At 41.2% G+C, this 17,232-nt stretch overlaps 1 protein-coding gene across 11 annotated transcripts in view; it reads right to left on the reverse strand.

Moving 5' to 3' along the window:
* The window catches only part of RIPOR1 (RHO family interacting cell polarization regulator 1), a 2,621,322-nt gene that overhangs the window by 955,301 nt on the left and 1,648,789 nt on the right, over nt 1-17,232 (reverse strand). For all 11 annotated transcript variants that reach the window (XM_044058659.1, XM_044058658.1, XM_044058663.1 and 8 more), the window contains one exon: nt 8,433-8,591. In XM_044058659.1, coding sequence (XP_043914594.1) covers nt 8,433-8,591 — 159 coding nt within the window. The remainder of the gene's footprint in view (nt 1-8,432; nt 8,592-17,232) is intronic.

Raw genomic sequence — 17,232 nt, forward strand, 5'->3', positions numbered from 1 at the left:
AAATGTTGGAATGCTGGATAACAAGAACAGTGCTATAAATATATCCAAAGGTTCTGAATGTATATTTTGGTTCTCCTGAATAACATAAACTGAAACAGTCTTCTCTACTGACTAATGCTGGGGAATGTTACTGAAGGGTAGTTTGGGAAAATATTTCATTCAGGTGCTTGTGCATACATCAACAATTTTACTGAAGGGGTAGCTTGGGTGAATGCTTCATTTTGGTGATTGCACATACTACGAAATGATACTGAAGGATCGTTGGGGTAAATGTTTCACTTTGGTGATTATGCATACCTCAACATTTTACTGAAGGGGTCAGTTGGGTGAATGTTTCATTTTGGTGCATGTGCATACCTGGACATACTACTGAAGATGTTGCTTGGTGCAATAATTCACTGTAGATCAGGGAAGTGCTTTTGCATACATGGTCAGACTGCCACACCATGTTTGGGTGGGATGAAAGGCTGCGTGAGATACATTATATTATTGACTTTTTGGCATAGCTCATCCAGAAATTTTGGACAATATTGCTGCCTTTCTCACTGCTGTGTCTCGAGGGATGGTTGGGCAAGATAAAATGATTTACTACTTTTGGACTAATTCTTACATGGATCAGCCAGGTAATTTGCATATTTCTGACTATGTCATTTCTGTTTATGATTATACTCAGTGTTTGGCTCAGTGACATAAATGTTATTACTTGCACAAAAGTACCAGCATGGAGCAACCACATATTTTGGGCAATATTCCTGGCTCTGTCAGTAATGTCTGGAAGGGCTCAGTGTTACACTATTTGACTGAATGACTCGGGTCTTCTTACTGATGATACTGAGTCTGTATTACATAACAGCTGCACAGTGTAATATAATGAATGCCTACTCAACAGGGTATGTGCAGCAATTATCACCTGTGTCTCAGCATGCATACCTTTGCAGTAATGAAAGGAAGGTCATTATCACATTAGCAGTACATGCAGTTACAATACAGCAGAGAGTCATAACCACTTTTCTGGGAAAAGTCTCAGTTGCTGTTACTGTTATTCACATAAGTAGAAGTCGTTACTACTTTGATGAATGCACAAGTCAGGTTGTGGTTTTTCTCTGCTTGGAGTTATTGCAAGCACCCCCCCCCATTCTTCATCAACTACCTACCCTCCTAAACACCTGATTTTTTTCTTCCTGTACATATATATATATATATATATATATATATATATACACACACATACATATATTTGTGCATATGTGTGTACATGGATATATATGTATGTACATAATGTACTTGCACATATATACATTGTTCACACGCATATATATCTATATAAATAAAAATCTAAATGTTGGTTTGTTCAAAATCTTAAATCTCCGAAAGTTCTTCACAGATTGCTTTGAAATTTTCACACAATGCTGCATTCGAATTTGCGCGTGTTTTTATATTCCTACTATTATATAGATGTCACACGTTGCATTCGAATACGCGTGTGTTTTTATATACCTACTATTATATAGATGTAAATGCTTGCCTGAAATACTCTACTTTGTGGCGGCACGTAAAGACGTTAAAATTAACTACCAACATGCGTGTCCAGCTGCAAAACGATCGATCAGTTGAGATATTCTCACATCAATTGCTGGAAATTGGGAACGGAAAGGTGCCGGTTGATCTGACCTCAGGACGAATTTCATTGCCTCATAACTTCTGCAATTTTGTGACGTCAAAAGAAGAATTGGTTGAAAAAGTATTTCCCAATATTCAAACCAATGATAAGAATCACGATTGGCTGACTGAACGAGCTATTCTTGCGGCCAAGAACAAAGACGTCTATGAACTTAATAATATTACTCAGTCTAACATTCAAAGCGAGGCAGTCACATACAAGTCCGTCGACACTGTTGTGGAAGCAGATGAAGCGGTTAATTATCCAACAGAATTTTTGAATTCACTCGATCTGCCAGGGATGCCACCGCACGTACTGCAATTGAAAATCGGCGTGCCAATTATCATGTTGCGAAACATCAACCAGCCAAAGCTTTGCAATGGCACGCGGCTTGCAGTAAAAAAATTAATGAGCAACGTCGTAGAAGCAACAATCTTGACAGGACCTTTTCAAAAGTGAAGATGTCCTCATTCCTATGATTCCACCGGATATGCCATTTCAATTTAAGAGATTGCAATTCCCAATTCGATTGGCGTTTGCAATCACCATCAACAAAGCTCAGGGCCAATCTTTAGAATTCTGCAGTTTAGATCTATATATGGATTGCTTCTCACATGGACAATTATATGTTGCATGTTCTAGAGTCGGCAAACCAGACAATCTCTATATCTGCACAAACAATGGAACAAAAAAATATATTGTATACCCACAAGCATTGTGAAATTAAACATATTAGAAACGTGCGCTTTCTCTTTTCTTTCTTTTCCATTTAACCAGACTGAGCCACAGCAACGCGTGGCCAGGTACAGCTAGTATATATATATATATATATATATATATATATATATATATAGATATATATATATAGATATAGATATAGATATATATATATATATATATATATATATATAGATATATATATATATATATATATATATATATATATATAGGGTCTATATGATGCTATCAAATAGACTAAATAGCGAATGCTATTTAGTCAATCAGATACTGTCGAAAAGGCAAAATAGCGAAATCACGGAACATTAAATTTTTTCCAAGGGAACAAAATGTGGTGGGCCGTCTTCGGGACTTTGCCATTTCCTCCACTATGGTGTGATCTCGGAGTTAGTATATTTAAGTGTGTGTGTGTGTGTGTGTGTGGAGGGCAAATTTGTGTTTAAGTTTATTATTTTTTTTTTTTATGGAGCAGCAGTTCCGTTTGTTCAATATTTTGTTTCGATATTATCGGTACGATGAAATAGCGTTCGCTATTTACATCGTACGATAATATGATATAGACACATTATATATATATATATATATATATATATATATATATATATATATACACACACACACATATATATATATATATATATATATATATACACACATACACATACATACACACCCTTCACTTTGCGATCAGTCTGACAGTGCTCTCTCTTGGAAGATAGGGTGACGAATCTGCACATTTTGTCTGTAGGTCATTTAGAGGTGATTTTTTTGGTTCATTTTTATCTTTTCTTACAGATGCATGGTACAGTAAATGTATGTAGGTCAGGGCAGCAATTAGTAAGTTACTTCCATCCTTGATCCCTTAGGTCCACTGCTGAATGGGCACATGTAAAGAGAAAAGGCAGAGGTAAAGCAGACTGCTGACAGTAAAGGCGGTCGTGAGACTGTAGTGGTATCAGCAGTCTCAGAGTGGGCTGCCAGCACAGGTATTGGACACTTCAGATAACCACCAGCTGGAGCCCTATGCCTGTCCTTGGCATATTAGTTGGAGGGAATGATGTCCTCAGTCAACTACTCAGAAGGCTACGGTTTCAAATCACAACAATTTTTGAACACCTGCAGTCGTGGTGACCATGTTGTCATTTTGTGTGGTCTGATATAATTCCTCGACAGACATGGAAAACAGCAAACAGTCAACGGACAGCTCACAAGGCCAGACCTTTACTGAAATGGTTCATGCATGGCTTGATGCACAGGGGCGGTGGATCTACAATCTGCCATGACAGCATCACCGCGGAAGATGTTCACCTGTTTAGAAGGGATGGCGTTCACCTAACTGAGGAGGGCATTGAATTGTTCTCGACTGACCTCCACAATGGCGTGAGAAGAGCTTTGCAGGATTGGTAACATGCAGTGTGTGAGAAGAATGGAAAACACCCATGACCAAGTAGGACCAGTATGGTAAGTAAAACTCTATTATGAAATGTGTTCAGTAAAATATATTTTTCTGAGTTTGGGAAATAACTGTGGTAAGGAGCTGGTGAAGATGCTGAGAAAGAACAACTGTTTCAGGAGAGTGCTACCACGTACAATTTAATATGTCAGTGACCATCCTGCAATACTTCTTTTTTTATTCTGCTTTTATCAGGCAGGTGTAGTGTTTAGATGACAGGAAGGGCTTACTAATACAGAACTTGATCCTTTAGTTCCATTGCTGAATGGATACATGTAAAGAGAAAAGGCATAGATAAGGCAGACTGCTAACACTGAAGGAGGTCGTGAGACTGCAGTGGTATCAGCTGTCTGAGTGGGTATCCAGCACAGCTATAGGACAGATCAGATGACCTTGCCTGCCACTGAAGTCCCATGCCTATCCTGGGATCATTATGGAGTGGCAATCCTTACCTTGCTTTTTCTCTTTACATGTACCCATTCAGCAGTATGTCGGCTACAGCAACAATCATATGTGTCTACATGGTAAAACAACTGGTCCTGAATGCTGTACACATGTACAAATATCAGTTTTGTTAGGACTCAGGTTATGGAAATTATGATGTTTTTCATATGTTGGTAAATAACTTTGCAAGGGAGCATCTGAATGTGCTAAGTAATACCTCCTTTTGAAGACAGTATTGCTGGTTCCAACATGGTAAAATAATTGTGCCTGTATGTTGTACACATGTGCAGATATCAAAGTTTGTTTTGGACTTAGGTTATGGAAATTATGATTTTTTTCATATTTTTGTAAATAACTTTGCAAGGGAGCATGTCAGTATGCCAAGTAATAGCTCTTTTTGAAGACACTGTTACTCCTTACAACATGGTAAAAGAACTGTGTCTGTGCACTGTACATATGTACAGATATCACAGTTTGTTTAGTCTTGTAAGATTATGAAAATTATACATTTACAATACTTCTCATTATTATGCCCATATCTTTGCAAGGGACATGGTGATCACACAAATGATGCATCATTTTGAAGCTGACATTCAGATGCACAACTTCTACAGTGATATGTAGACTCTGTTACATGTGATGCAATATCAATTATGAGAAATATATTTCTGTGAATATCTCAAGAAAGGAGCATCACATAGTAATGGTTAAGGTATCATTTTAAAGCTGACATTCATACTAACAAATTAAATTCAAATTGTATGGATCTGCGTAGTACACTGACCAATATACTGTTCTTTGCTTTTCCAAAAAGGTAAACAAATATGCACAATATCAACATTCCTTGCCAAATATTTAATAATGACTTTGATATGCACTATCAACATTTACACTGTTGGAAAGGTCAGTGTCTGCTGAACAACTTTCGCATTTACATTTTTAGTCTAGCTCTTATAGTTAAACAGTTATGAACATTTGTTTTCTGTATGGTATTACAAATGGATTTTCTGAAAATGAGCTCAGGCTGCACTGTTGCTCCTATGTTGGAATTAAGCAAGCAGCTTTTTCTGAGATGCTCTAGAGTGAATGAGTTAATACGTCTCCACAGCCTTCACATCTGTATTGTCAAGACCGTCAATCAAATCCTAGCCCTCTCAACTAGAGTAAGGGCTTTATTTCTCTGCCCTGGGAACTTGGTGGGAGGGGTGGCACAAAGTGCAACACAACACTAGTAATGAGTATTTTCTTCTGGCGTACTGAAAATTAAAAATGAAGCTAAAAGACACACTTCGAGTCATACATTTAAAAGTGGAGAAGAATTTCAGAATGGAAAAAAAATCAACTACTCAGTTCTTAGACTATTTCAGTCCATACCTCTCAAATGTGCAGAATTTAGCAGAATGTCCAGATTTTTGTTTCATATTTGTGATCCGTTTTTTTTTCAGAAAATTGTGGTTTACTGGCAAATCACTGAATATTGAAGTCAGAAAACAATGACAGACATTTCAGTCTCATTCTTCATACACTTCAGAAAATTCATGCTAATGCAAAACCTGTTATTCTATCAACTTTCTAAGTTTCTAACAGCAAAATCTAAAAAGTGTCCCTAGTTTTGGGCCTTTGCCCCCCCAACTATTTATGACTTTGTCTAGATTTTTTGCTCTAAGAGGTTGAGAGGTATGTTTCAGTCATCTCCTTGAATCTAATTAAGCCTCCTCCTTAGAGTACACTTAGTCTTCTTAAAGGAGTTTTCCATTTAGGATCTCAAAGAAGACAAGTACCACCATCATGGGACTAGATTTTTATAGAGAAATTAACTTTATCTTCATTTGAATGAGCAGATTCAGTGAACTTAACTACCTGTTTATGGCAGCCTGTCTTCATAGTGGGCAGTTACCTCAGAAGAACAATCTCTGAACTGAAAGCTCTAATGTGTAAAACTCCATACACTGTTTCACAGTGATAAACTTTAAAGTAACTATATAAAATGTTGTGACCATCGTTCAGTGAGTCCTGAAACACAGAGACTTAACAGATGAAAAAATACAGGCTTGTATACAGCAAGTCTGTGGTCGCCATTTTCAGAATATTCCGTTTTCTCCAAGGTATGGAGATCTTAAAGTTGGTATATACAAGTCTGAGGGGTGTGGGAAGCCCTCCCCTCGTAAGGAGGTGCACGAGGGCTTGCCCCCCCACAAAAATCAAGTTTAAAGGAAGACAGTGATGTGTGATATTTGTGCTTTTCCTGCATTTTCGGTCTTATTTTTTCTGTGTATTTTTAATAGGGAACTGGTTTTACACACACACACACACACACACACACACACACACACACACACACACACACACACACACACAGATAATATCCATTGCTTCCTAGAGTCAAACAGCTCAATTGCTAGTGTTTTACTCAATCAAAATTCTGGAAAACAATTTACCACATGCTATTGAGGATCACAGAAAGTTGATATACTGCATCAGGAAGACTCCTCCTATTAGAAAATATGATCAACTTTTTGTCTACATAAGTAAGGGAAATGAAGCCTTGACTGGTACTAAGTAAACACTATCAAGTGGTTGATACACTGCTCTGCCTTTTGTCATCAAGTACAACAACATGCTTCAAGGCCTTGCCCAAGCTAGTTCTACAAATACAGAAGACACTATTACAGCATACCATCAGGAATATTTCTACAAAGGACATAATACAGGCAGCAGTTCAGTCTGTCCACACGTTTCCTAAACACTACAAGGTAGAAAACTTGCAGTGTAGGACACGTTTTTGTGTAGGACAAGTTTTTGGAGGGATTACTGGAAAGAGATCTTTTAAATGTCTATCACCTAGGCACTGCCTTGTAACTGCTTGGGGATGCAACCCAAACATTATGTTTATTGCTAGTATGTCAGTCCCTGAAGCAAGGTAGTATAGCTACGTGACGTACCTACCATAACAGATCACATGAGAGAAGTGGTCACTGTCACTACAGTAGTAAAACTTCCCTTCACCCCCTCACTCCAATTACTAGTTACTTACTTTTTTCCAGAGGACAAGTTTTCAGTATAAATAAATACATACACACTGTACACACTTTATTCAGTTTGCTGAACTTCAGAGAAGCTACTTGGGTTGATGCCAATAATGCTTATATGGAAGCCTCATTTCACCACACATCAGCACCTATTTGCTAGCATGTATAATGCACTGGCCTTTGTAGTGGAACAGAGCAGCTAAGAAAAAAAAAAATTCCCGATCACTACAGCCTTCCTGGTGAGCAACCAACCCCGAAAGTTAAGGCTAGTTCATTCAGTGAACACTTCTCAAAAATCTATTGTCACAGTGAGCCCCTCTCACAAATGTACAATCAGTTTGATTAGTAGGTCATATGTTGTTACAGCCAGGCACAGAAAGGTGGGAGACAGCAGTTTACTATAGCTCCCTCATCCCTTTGCTGGGTGGGGGGAGTTAGCAGTTAAGGACTGCCGACTTGTTCCTGAGCAAGCAGGAACTTTTGTGCAACCCATGCGCACAGGATTGCAGGATCTGAACTTGGCAATCTGAAAACAGTGACAGCAGCCCTCACGGGACGTGTGCATTAGAGACAGCACAAATCAAAGGGTGGATATAATACACCCTCTTTGGTGACCCAGGTGCCCATATATCAGCTACTGGGGTAGGATTAGTATCACAACAGAATTACCCCACATGATTACCTGTGTGACAGTCACAAACTGATTGCTCTCAAGATGAGGTCTGATAGGCGGTAAACACAGGGGTAAACAACAATTCACAAAGACGAGCAAATGTACTTTAAAAGATTGCCCAAACCATTAAACTGCTACAATCTCCCAAACTTTCCAAGGTAGGGGCAGGGGTTGGATTACATTAAATGACAAGTTTATGAATAACCACTGGATACACAGAGAACATTTGATACATTAAATTCCTGCCATTATTACAATTACCATCTCATACAATATGGAACAAATCAAATGCTAAAGTAGATAGGAGCTTATGCAGAAGTAAGCGGCTACATTTTAATTATTTTAAAATGTTTTACTTGCTGTTTTAGCAGCACTGCTCATCATTAATTTATTTTTAATGTTGCAGATGAAAAGCATATTGCCTTACTGACATACCTCATTATATTCTTTGTAGCCCCTCATTGCTTCTGCAAGGCTCTCTCTGGCCTCTCTGCTACCCGGAGATCCCGGGGAAGCATTGTATGCCTTGACCATGTTGTGAGCACCATCTCTGAGTCTTCTCTGGATGCAATAGGCATCATACAATTCATCAATCTGGAACAAAGAGCATAGCACATATTAGTACAAAGGGATAGCAGACAGCGGATACTAACAAATTCACTGGATAGCATTACATTCACAAGCTCTTCCCAAAATTAGTTAAAAATAAATAAAACTGCAGACTTTATGTCACATGGATAAAGCTCTAACTGCCACATCTGATCCAGGTTCAAACAGTATATCAAGGAACTGGACAAGTCAGCCTGTCAGGAAAGAAACGAGCAAAAAATATCAACTTTCACATCTAAAAGGAACTCACTCAAATCCCACTGTTTGAATTTTACTGATGGGCAGTCAAGGGATAGCTCTCAAGTTACAGGAACACAAAGGCAAGGCCTGCCAAGGGGGGGGGGCATGTACCCTTAGTTTTTTTTTTTGGGGGGGGCATGTGAACCTTTAGTCCCACTACTGTAGGATGTCATGCCCCTGCTGACCAAAAGAGGGGAAGGGATGGGGTAGTGTTTAAAAACACAAACCAGCTGTGGATGACAGTCCCCCTGCAAAAAAGTTTCCATTTAATTTTTTGTCTGGTTGAATTCCCAGTGTTGGTTCCTCACCAAGATGCAATATTATAGGTCAAAGTGGAAGCCATCTCTCTCTGTTACAAAACCAAGAAGCATAATGCCTTAAAATTTTCAAAAAAAAATCTTACTTCATGTCATGTTAAAGCAAACATCTGGCATGTAAACACCTTTCTCAGCAGTATTACTATTGGCATACACTGAAAATATTATATTACTATTGGCATATACTGAAAATATCATCTTTGATTAAGAAAAGTTATATACTCACCATAAGTATGCATCTGTGTTGCCCATTTTCATTTTCCCTCAACATATGGGTATCGGATCTGACCCGAATGCTTTTCTTCCTGACTCTTGGATCCAACTCTTGAGCTCCTCCCCTTATCCTTAATGCCCCTTGCACTGTATTACCTGAGACTGAGTTTGCTGTCGCTACATAGTAGTCTAGAATATAAATTAGAAAAAGGAAAGGAATAGCAATAGTGGCTCAAACAGGAACAGTGGTTCCAAAAAACTATCCAGTCACTCGTAAAGAAAGGAAAACGGGTGGGGGGGGACGTTGAAGAATGAAAACAGGCAACACAGATGGATTGTTATGTTGAGTACATGACTTTTATTCTGATGTTGTCATCTTCATTCATTCCTCAGCATATGGGACACAGTCCCCATCTACAATAAACCTGAATGGTAATCATGGAAAGATGTTCCTGAGTACCGCAGAATCAAAAGCAGCCCTGTTTCTGGATACAAGGTCCAACTTGTAATGAGCCATAAAGGGATGAGAATTAGACCAAGTGGCTGCAGAACAAATATCATCAATGGAAGCTCTGCCCCAGAAAGCAGGTGACATGACCACAGGTCTAGAAGACTGAGCTTTTGGAAGTCTTGTCAGAGATGAACCTCCCAGAGAGTAAGCATAAGAAATGCAGTCTGAAATCCATCTAGCTAAGGTGACTTTAGATACTGTTTTTTCCAATTTGTGACATGCAAAGGAAACAAAGACTTGGTCAATCTTTCCAAGATGCTTCACTCTGTGAAGATAAAAACGCAGCTGCCTATATAGATCCAAAAGGTAAAGTATGCATTTTCCTTTACTTGAAAAATTTGAAAAGAAGACTGGTAAATTAATTTCTTGGACTATGTTTCTTTCAGAGGCTATTTTTGGTAAAAAGGATAGAATAGTACGTAAGGTAACGCTATATTTATGGAAAATCAGATAAGGTGGTTTTGAAGAGTGCTTGGAGTTCAGAAACTTGCCTAGCTGCAGTAATAGCTACAAGAAAAATGGTCTTCCAAGAGAGAGATATTTGAGATAAGACTTGGCTGAAAGCTCAAAGGGAGGTTGAACCAAGGTTTGCAACACAAGTGTAAGATCCCAAGGTGAAGTAGGATCTTTAATCGGAGGTCTACACAAAAAGTACACAGTCTGGATGAAGCTAGAGGAAAGGTCTCATCTCTAACGTGATAGTTACAGATGGCAGCTAGCTAATCTTTAATGGTGTAGAAACTTGCATCTCCTTGAAAAATTGAAACAAGAAAATGTAAAACAGCAGGAATGGTAGTAGTGAGGGACCCAATTCTCTTTGTTGTGCCCAGTAGGAACATCTTTTCCATTTACTCTTGTACATTTTCCTCATAGAAAGGTTTCTAGGATGATACTAGAATTTGACGAACTAGAAAAGAAAGCCTTAATTGGAACTGGAGATACCACACTGTCAACTTGAAGCCTGGAATGTGTGGAAGAGCCATTACTGAGGTATGAGATACCAGGTCTCAACTGGGGAACAGCGTCCAAGGAGGACATAGAAGATAAGACCACAGGAAGGGGAACCAACCTTGCAGAGACCAGAAGGGGGCAATAAGGTTAACGTTGTTCTTTAACCAAAGTGCTTTCTGAAGAAATTTGTGGATTAGAGGAAGGGGAGGATAAGCGTACAGGAGACCAGAGGGCCAAACCTGGACTACAGCATCTCTCGTTGACACCACGGAGGGAGAATTAGGTTGAAAAACCTGCTGCACTTGTTGTTGAGGGGCGAGGCAAAAAGACTGCTGCAAGATTGACCCCACTGGCAGAAAATCTCTTCTGCCACTGCATGACTGAGAAACCACTCATGAGGCATAAGAATAGTTCTGATGAGCTTGTTGGCTAGAACACTATGGACTTCCCTAGCATGAACACTACTACCAGAAAGTGGTTGAAAGAGATCACCCACTGCCAAACACTCACTGCTTCTCGGCAAAGGGGGTAGGACCTGGTTCTCCCAGTTTGTTGATGTATGACACTACAGACACGTTGTCTGTCTGGATAGCAACTGTCCTAGAGGAAGAGAGTTCTGAAAGGGTGTCAGTGCTACATGGACCACTCTCATCTCTAAGACATTTATATGCAAACTAGTCTTTTCTGAGGACCACATGCCTTGAACAGTCAATTCCAAGAAATGCCCCCCACCACAACTGGGAGGTATCCATGATCAACGTGGCCACTGGGTGAGGAAGGATAAAGGGACACCCCGACAAATGTTGGACAGGATCCAAAGTACGGAGTCCCTGCAAACCCAAGAAAGCTTTATAGGATGACTTGAAGGTTGTCGAAGAATCCACCACTGTACTGCCATAGTCCACTGGAGAATTTGGATGTGAAGATGAGCAATGAGCAGTAAAGTAATCACTGCAGCCATAGAACCTAATGCCTGAAGTACCAGTTTTGCTGGAGGAGGAGGATCTGATAAGATCTGACTGGCATGTAGTCTCAAGGTGCGATCTTTGTTTTCTGGAAGAAAGGATAACTGACTGATAGTGTCCAGGTAAACTCCTATGACCTCTAAGCCTTGAGCTGGCTGAAGATGGGACTTGAGGTTATGAGCCCCAGGGACTGACACAGACAGTAAGTAATCCCTGGTTTCTTTGAGTAGATGCCTGGTTGGAGTGGTGAGGAGCCAGTCATATAAACAAGGAAACACTCTGAACATGTGCTGTCTGAGATAAGCTGCCACATTGCCATACACTTGGTGAACACTCTGGGGGCTGTGGTGAGCCCAAAGGGCAGGGCTATTAACTGATAATGACTGGCCCACAGTCGAAAGCGCAAATACCTCTGAAAATTTCTGTTCAGTCTGATGTGATAGTATGCATCTTGAAGGTCTATGGCACACATCCAGTCATCCTTCTGCAGAAATGTAGTATGGGTTGAACCATGACCATCTGGAACTTCAAGTTCTTTACAAAGTGATTCAGTTGACTGAGATCCAGAATTGGCCTCTGGTCCCCTGTTTTCTTTGGCACTGAAAAGAATCTTGAGTAAACTCCAGATCCTCTTTGGTCTAGTGGGACCTCTTGGATGACTTCTGTCTAGCAGCTTTTGAACTTTTAGAGTTGCTAACTCCCATTGATTGGGTGGTAGACGGTTCAGTTTGGCTGCTGGAATTTGTAGAAAGGGAATGAAATAACCTCTGGATATGATCCTTTGCACACAAGAATCTTTTGTGATGGCTGCCCAGGTGTATGGGTGCAAAGACAAGCACCCTCCTCCCGACTGCCTTCACAGAAAAACAGTCAGGCAGCTCTTCAGGAGCACTGAAAGGGCCTATCCAAACAGGAATCTCTGAACCGTTTTGTAGACCCCCTCTGCCACGAGGGTGCTGTCTTCCATTATTATTCCCCCCTCTGTCTCTGAGACAAATATTCCTTTGTTAATCCTGAAAAGGACATTGGGATTTTCAGAACCACATCTTTTTCCCAATGCATTGATTCTTGGAGGAGGACAGTTGTAGAGTAGAAAAATGGATTCCCACAGCAGATAAGGTCTTTCCATCTTGTTCACGATGGGAAAGTGTCACTAACAGTGGACCAAACAAGGAAGATCCATCAAAGGGAGCACTGATGAAAGAAGACTTGAAGGGCTCTGCAAAATCACACAAACACATCCAAGCATGTCTCCAGATGGCAGTGCCTGAACATGCAGCGCAGAAGGAACCTTCAAGCTGCATGAGAGATTAACCTCATGAATGCATTAGATACGGATTGGAGGGTGGCCAGTTGCGTGGAAAAAAAAGTACAGTTGTGCACACTTACCATAAATGTAGATGTTCGTGTGTATTCACTATTGCAGTCATCACACTTGAGTTATCTGCCTGCAGATAACCCTCCATAGGCCCGAATACCAGTGACTTAGTATTTCTGAACTGGTTGCTGTTGCTTCACGGCTGACGTCAGGTCGTCAGGGGTATAAAAACAGGTCCCCGACACCATTACATCAGTTTTTCTTGCCTCAAACGTCAGGAGCCCCCAAATAGGGAGCTACGTTATGGTGGAAAAACACCATCAGCAAAAAGTAAATACCAACTGCCCTGTAAGGGGTGAGGTAAGAGAGACAGATAAGGAGAGAAAAAGACAGACAAGTGGACTGGAGGGTGGGAAAAGTACAGTTTTGTACCTACCATAAATGTAGATGTTCGATAGATATGCAACTGCAGTCATAACATATGGGTTGTCCTGCCTCAGGCAGCCCTTCGGTCGGCCGGATTCCAAAATCTGGGTCCGGCATCGGCTGGTGTCGACTCCTCTCCGACGTCAGAACGGCTGGAGTATAAAGGCATCGGCCGACGCCATCTTCTTCAGTGTTTCTTGCCCCAGATGCCAGGTGCCCCCCAAGGAAGGCTACATTTGGTGAATGGATAAACAATTCCAGACATGCACAACAGTAATAAACAGATACACCATAAAAGATACCCCCAGCTAATAGGGTAGAGGGGTAGTGGACCCAAAAAGAGAAATGCAGAGGGGTAGGAGGGAGGGAAAACCCGACTGCAGTTGCATATCTATCGGACATCTACATTTATGGTAGGTACAAAACTGTACTATGTCCTTCAAGAATGCAACTGCAGTCATAACATATGGGTTGAATACCATAGCCAAGCTGGGGGTGGTTGGATCTAAGATAGGGATGGTGTAGCTAAAATGCCCTGCAGGACTGCCGAAGCAAAGCCTGCTCGGGATCTGGAGTATAAAGGCAGGTTGTAGTGTTTGGTAAATGTATGCACGGAGCTCCATGTAGCAGCCTCTAGAATGTCCTTTGTAGCCATTCCTCTTAGAAAGGCTGTGGATGTGGCTATAGCTCTGGTGGAGTGTGGCCTAATATTGGCTGGCACACTTTTTCCATTAAAAGAATAGCAGAATCTGATGCAGTGTCCAATCCAGTTTGAAACTGTTTGTTTGGAGATTGCCTTTCCTTGCAATCCAGCAGCATAGGCTACAAATAGTTGGTCAGACTTTCTGGTGGTTTTTGTTCTGTCCAAATAGTAACGTAATTGCCTGTGTATGTCCAAAGTATGCAGCAGCTTTCCCCCCTTATTTTGAGGATTGGGAAAGAAAGTAGGCAGGTGAATTGCTTGATTTAGAGACACCCTGGATATTACTTTTGGCACGAATGAAGGACTGGTTCTTAGAGAAACTCTGTCCTGATGAAAAATGAGAAAGGGAGGTACTGCCATAAGGACCTGTATCTCCGAGACTCTTCTTGCTGATGTTACTGCCAACAGGAAAGCCATTTTCCAAGAGAGAAATTGCATTTCTGAAGATGCTGCTGGTTCAAAGGGAGGAAGAGCTAATTTTTCCAAGATGAAATTGAGGTCCCATGCAGGTACTGGTGGTTTTCTGGGAGGTTTGATATTCTTTATCCCTCTTAGAAACTGTCTTAGCAAGGGATGCGAAAACACAGGTGGGTCACAATTGTATTTTGCTGAGATTGCTGAAGCGTGAGTTTTTATGGAAGAATATGAAAGGCCACTATGAAACATTTCTGCCAAGTATTCTAATATCTGTGGAATGCTCAGTACTGATGCATCCTGTCCCTTGTTGACATTCCAGATGATGAATCTCTTCCACTTGGCTGAATAGGTTTTTCTGGTGGAAGGTCTGCGCGCTTCCAGTAAGATCTCTTGAACTTTTTTGGAAAGCGGGATATGGGAAGTAGTCATGGAACCATCCAAGCTGTCAGTTGCAATGTTTTCAGGTTTTGATGAACAGTCCTGTAGTTGTGCTGAGTTACAAGTAGAGGCCACTGAGGCAGGGGCCACGGTTTGGTCCGAGTTATGCTCAATAGCAATGGGTACCAGTGCTGCCTTGGCCAGTCTGGAGCTATCAAAATGCCTGTTGGTTGTTCTGCCTTGATCTTCAGTAACACCTTGGTCAGTAATGGAAGAGGAGGGAATGCATAAATTGTTAGGGAATTCCAGCTGAAGGAGAGAGCATCCGTTCTCCAGACTAGAGGATGGTGAGTCCTTGAACAGAACTTTTCCAGGTGATGATTGAGGTGAGAAGCAAAGAGATCTATGTCCGGTCTTCCCCATGCACTTGTTTTTTGTGAGAAAATGTGAGGATGCAGCATCCATTCGTGCGGATCCAAGAAGTTTCTGCTTATCCTGTCCACCAGAACATTGTCCTTCCCTGGCACAAACTAGGATTGCAAGTGAATCTTCAGACTCAGGGACTTTTCCCAAAGAATCAATGTTAGTCTGCAGAGGGGATAAGAATGGGTGCCTCCCTGCTTGTTTATATACCACATAACAGTGGTGTTGTCTGTCCTTATTAGCAGATGACCTTGTTGAAGTGATTTTTCGAAGGCCTCGATTGCATGTATCACTGCCAACATCTCTTTTTGATTTATGTGCAGATGTCCTTCCCTTGGGGTCCATTGCCCTTGGATGCATCTGCCCTCCATGTGCGCCCCCCCATCCGTGGTCTGAGGCATCTGTTGTAATTATTTGACCTGCTTGAGGTTTGTTGAAAGACATGCCTTTGTTTAAATGACTTGCTTGAGCCCACCACAAAAATTCTCTTTGCAGACATGGAATGAGTGGAATTACGTCCTCTAGGTTTTGGCTGTGTTGGGACCATAAGCTTTTTAAGTACCATTGCAGCTTTCTCATGTGAAGTCTTGCCAAAGGTATCAGAAGAATGCAAGATGCCATGAACCCCAGGGCCTGCAGGATTTTCCTTGCAGTTAGCTGGGAGAGCTTTGCTAGGCTTTTGAAGTACTCTAGTAACTGCTCTTGTTTCTCCTCTGTGAGAAAAGCCATTTCTGATTTTGTGTCCAGTTTGGCTCCTAGAAAAATAATCTGTTGGGATGGCAGTAGACTTGATTTTTGAATGTTGACTGTGTATCCCAAAGCCTGTAGTAATTGGATGACATAATCCAAGTTTGTTATCAAGGTTTGTTTGTTGTCTGCTTGTATAAGGCAATCGTCCAGGTAGGGATATATTTGAATCCCTGCCTGGACCCTGCAGTGTGCAACTACTGATGCCAGGCATTTCGTGAACACTCTGTGCGCAGTAGATAAGCCAAACGGCAATGCTGAGAATTGATAATGCTCTGACCCTGCAAGAAATCTGAGGTATCTTCTGCAACTGTGTCTGATGGGAACATGCAGGTATGCCTCCTTGAGGTCCAGAGTGACCAGCCAAGACCCCTTGCCCAGCATGGGAAGGAGTTGCTGTAACATCAGCATTTTGAATTTTGGCACAATGAGAAAAGTATTTAGAGTAGACAAGTCCAGTATAGGCCTCCATTTGTTTTCTTTTCTTGGAACAAGGAACAGTCTTGAATAAAATCCCTGGCCTTGTTCCTGAGGAGGGACCTTTTCTATTGCTTTTATTTGTAACAGCTTTGAAACTTGAATGAGTGCCTCTGCCCTTTGATTTTGTGGCAGGTTTGGCATGCCTTGTCTTGTTGGTAAAGTATGGAAGTGGAATCTGTAACCTTGGGTCTATTAAATCCAGAATCCATTTGTCCTTGGTTAAGATGTGCCAGTTCTTTGAGAATAAGGATAATTTTCTGCCTAAAGGTGCTTCTCTTTGAGCCTTGGTCGGCGGTATGAAAGTCAAGTCATTGTGATTGTCCTTGTGGTGCAGCTGGACTACCTGCGCCACTTCTCTGATTTGGTGGTTGCCATTGGCAGCCCCTGTAGGAGCCTCGGTATTGCCCTCTACCTCGAGCACGCCTGTTCTTTCCCCTTTGAAACTTGTCAGTGTCTGGAAAGGACCAATTCTTTGAAGGCCAATTCCTGCTGAATCTGGGTGGCTGAACCTGGAGAAAATCTTTGACTGTCTGTACT

This window comes from Protopterus annectens, chromosome 16.part0 (assembly GCF_019279795.1).
Source record: "Protopterus annectens isolate FY-2018-M chromosome 16.part0, PAN1.0, whole genome shotgun sequence".
In the NCBI taxonomy this organism is placed as follows: domain Eukaryota; kingdom Metazoa; phylum Chordata; order Ceratodontiformes; family Protopteridae; genus Protopterus; species Protopterus annectens.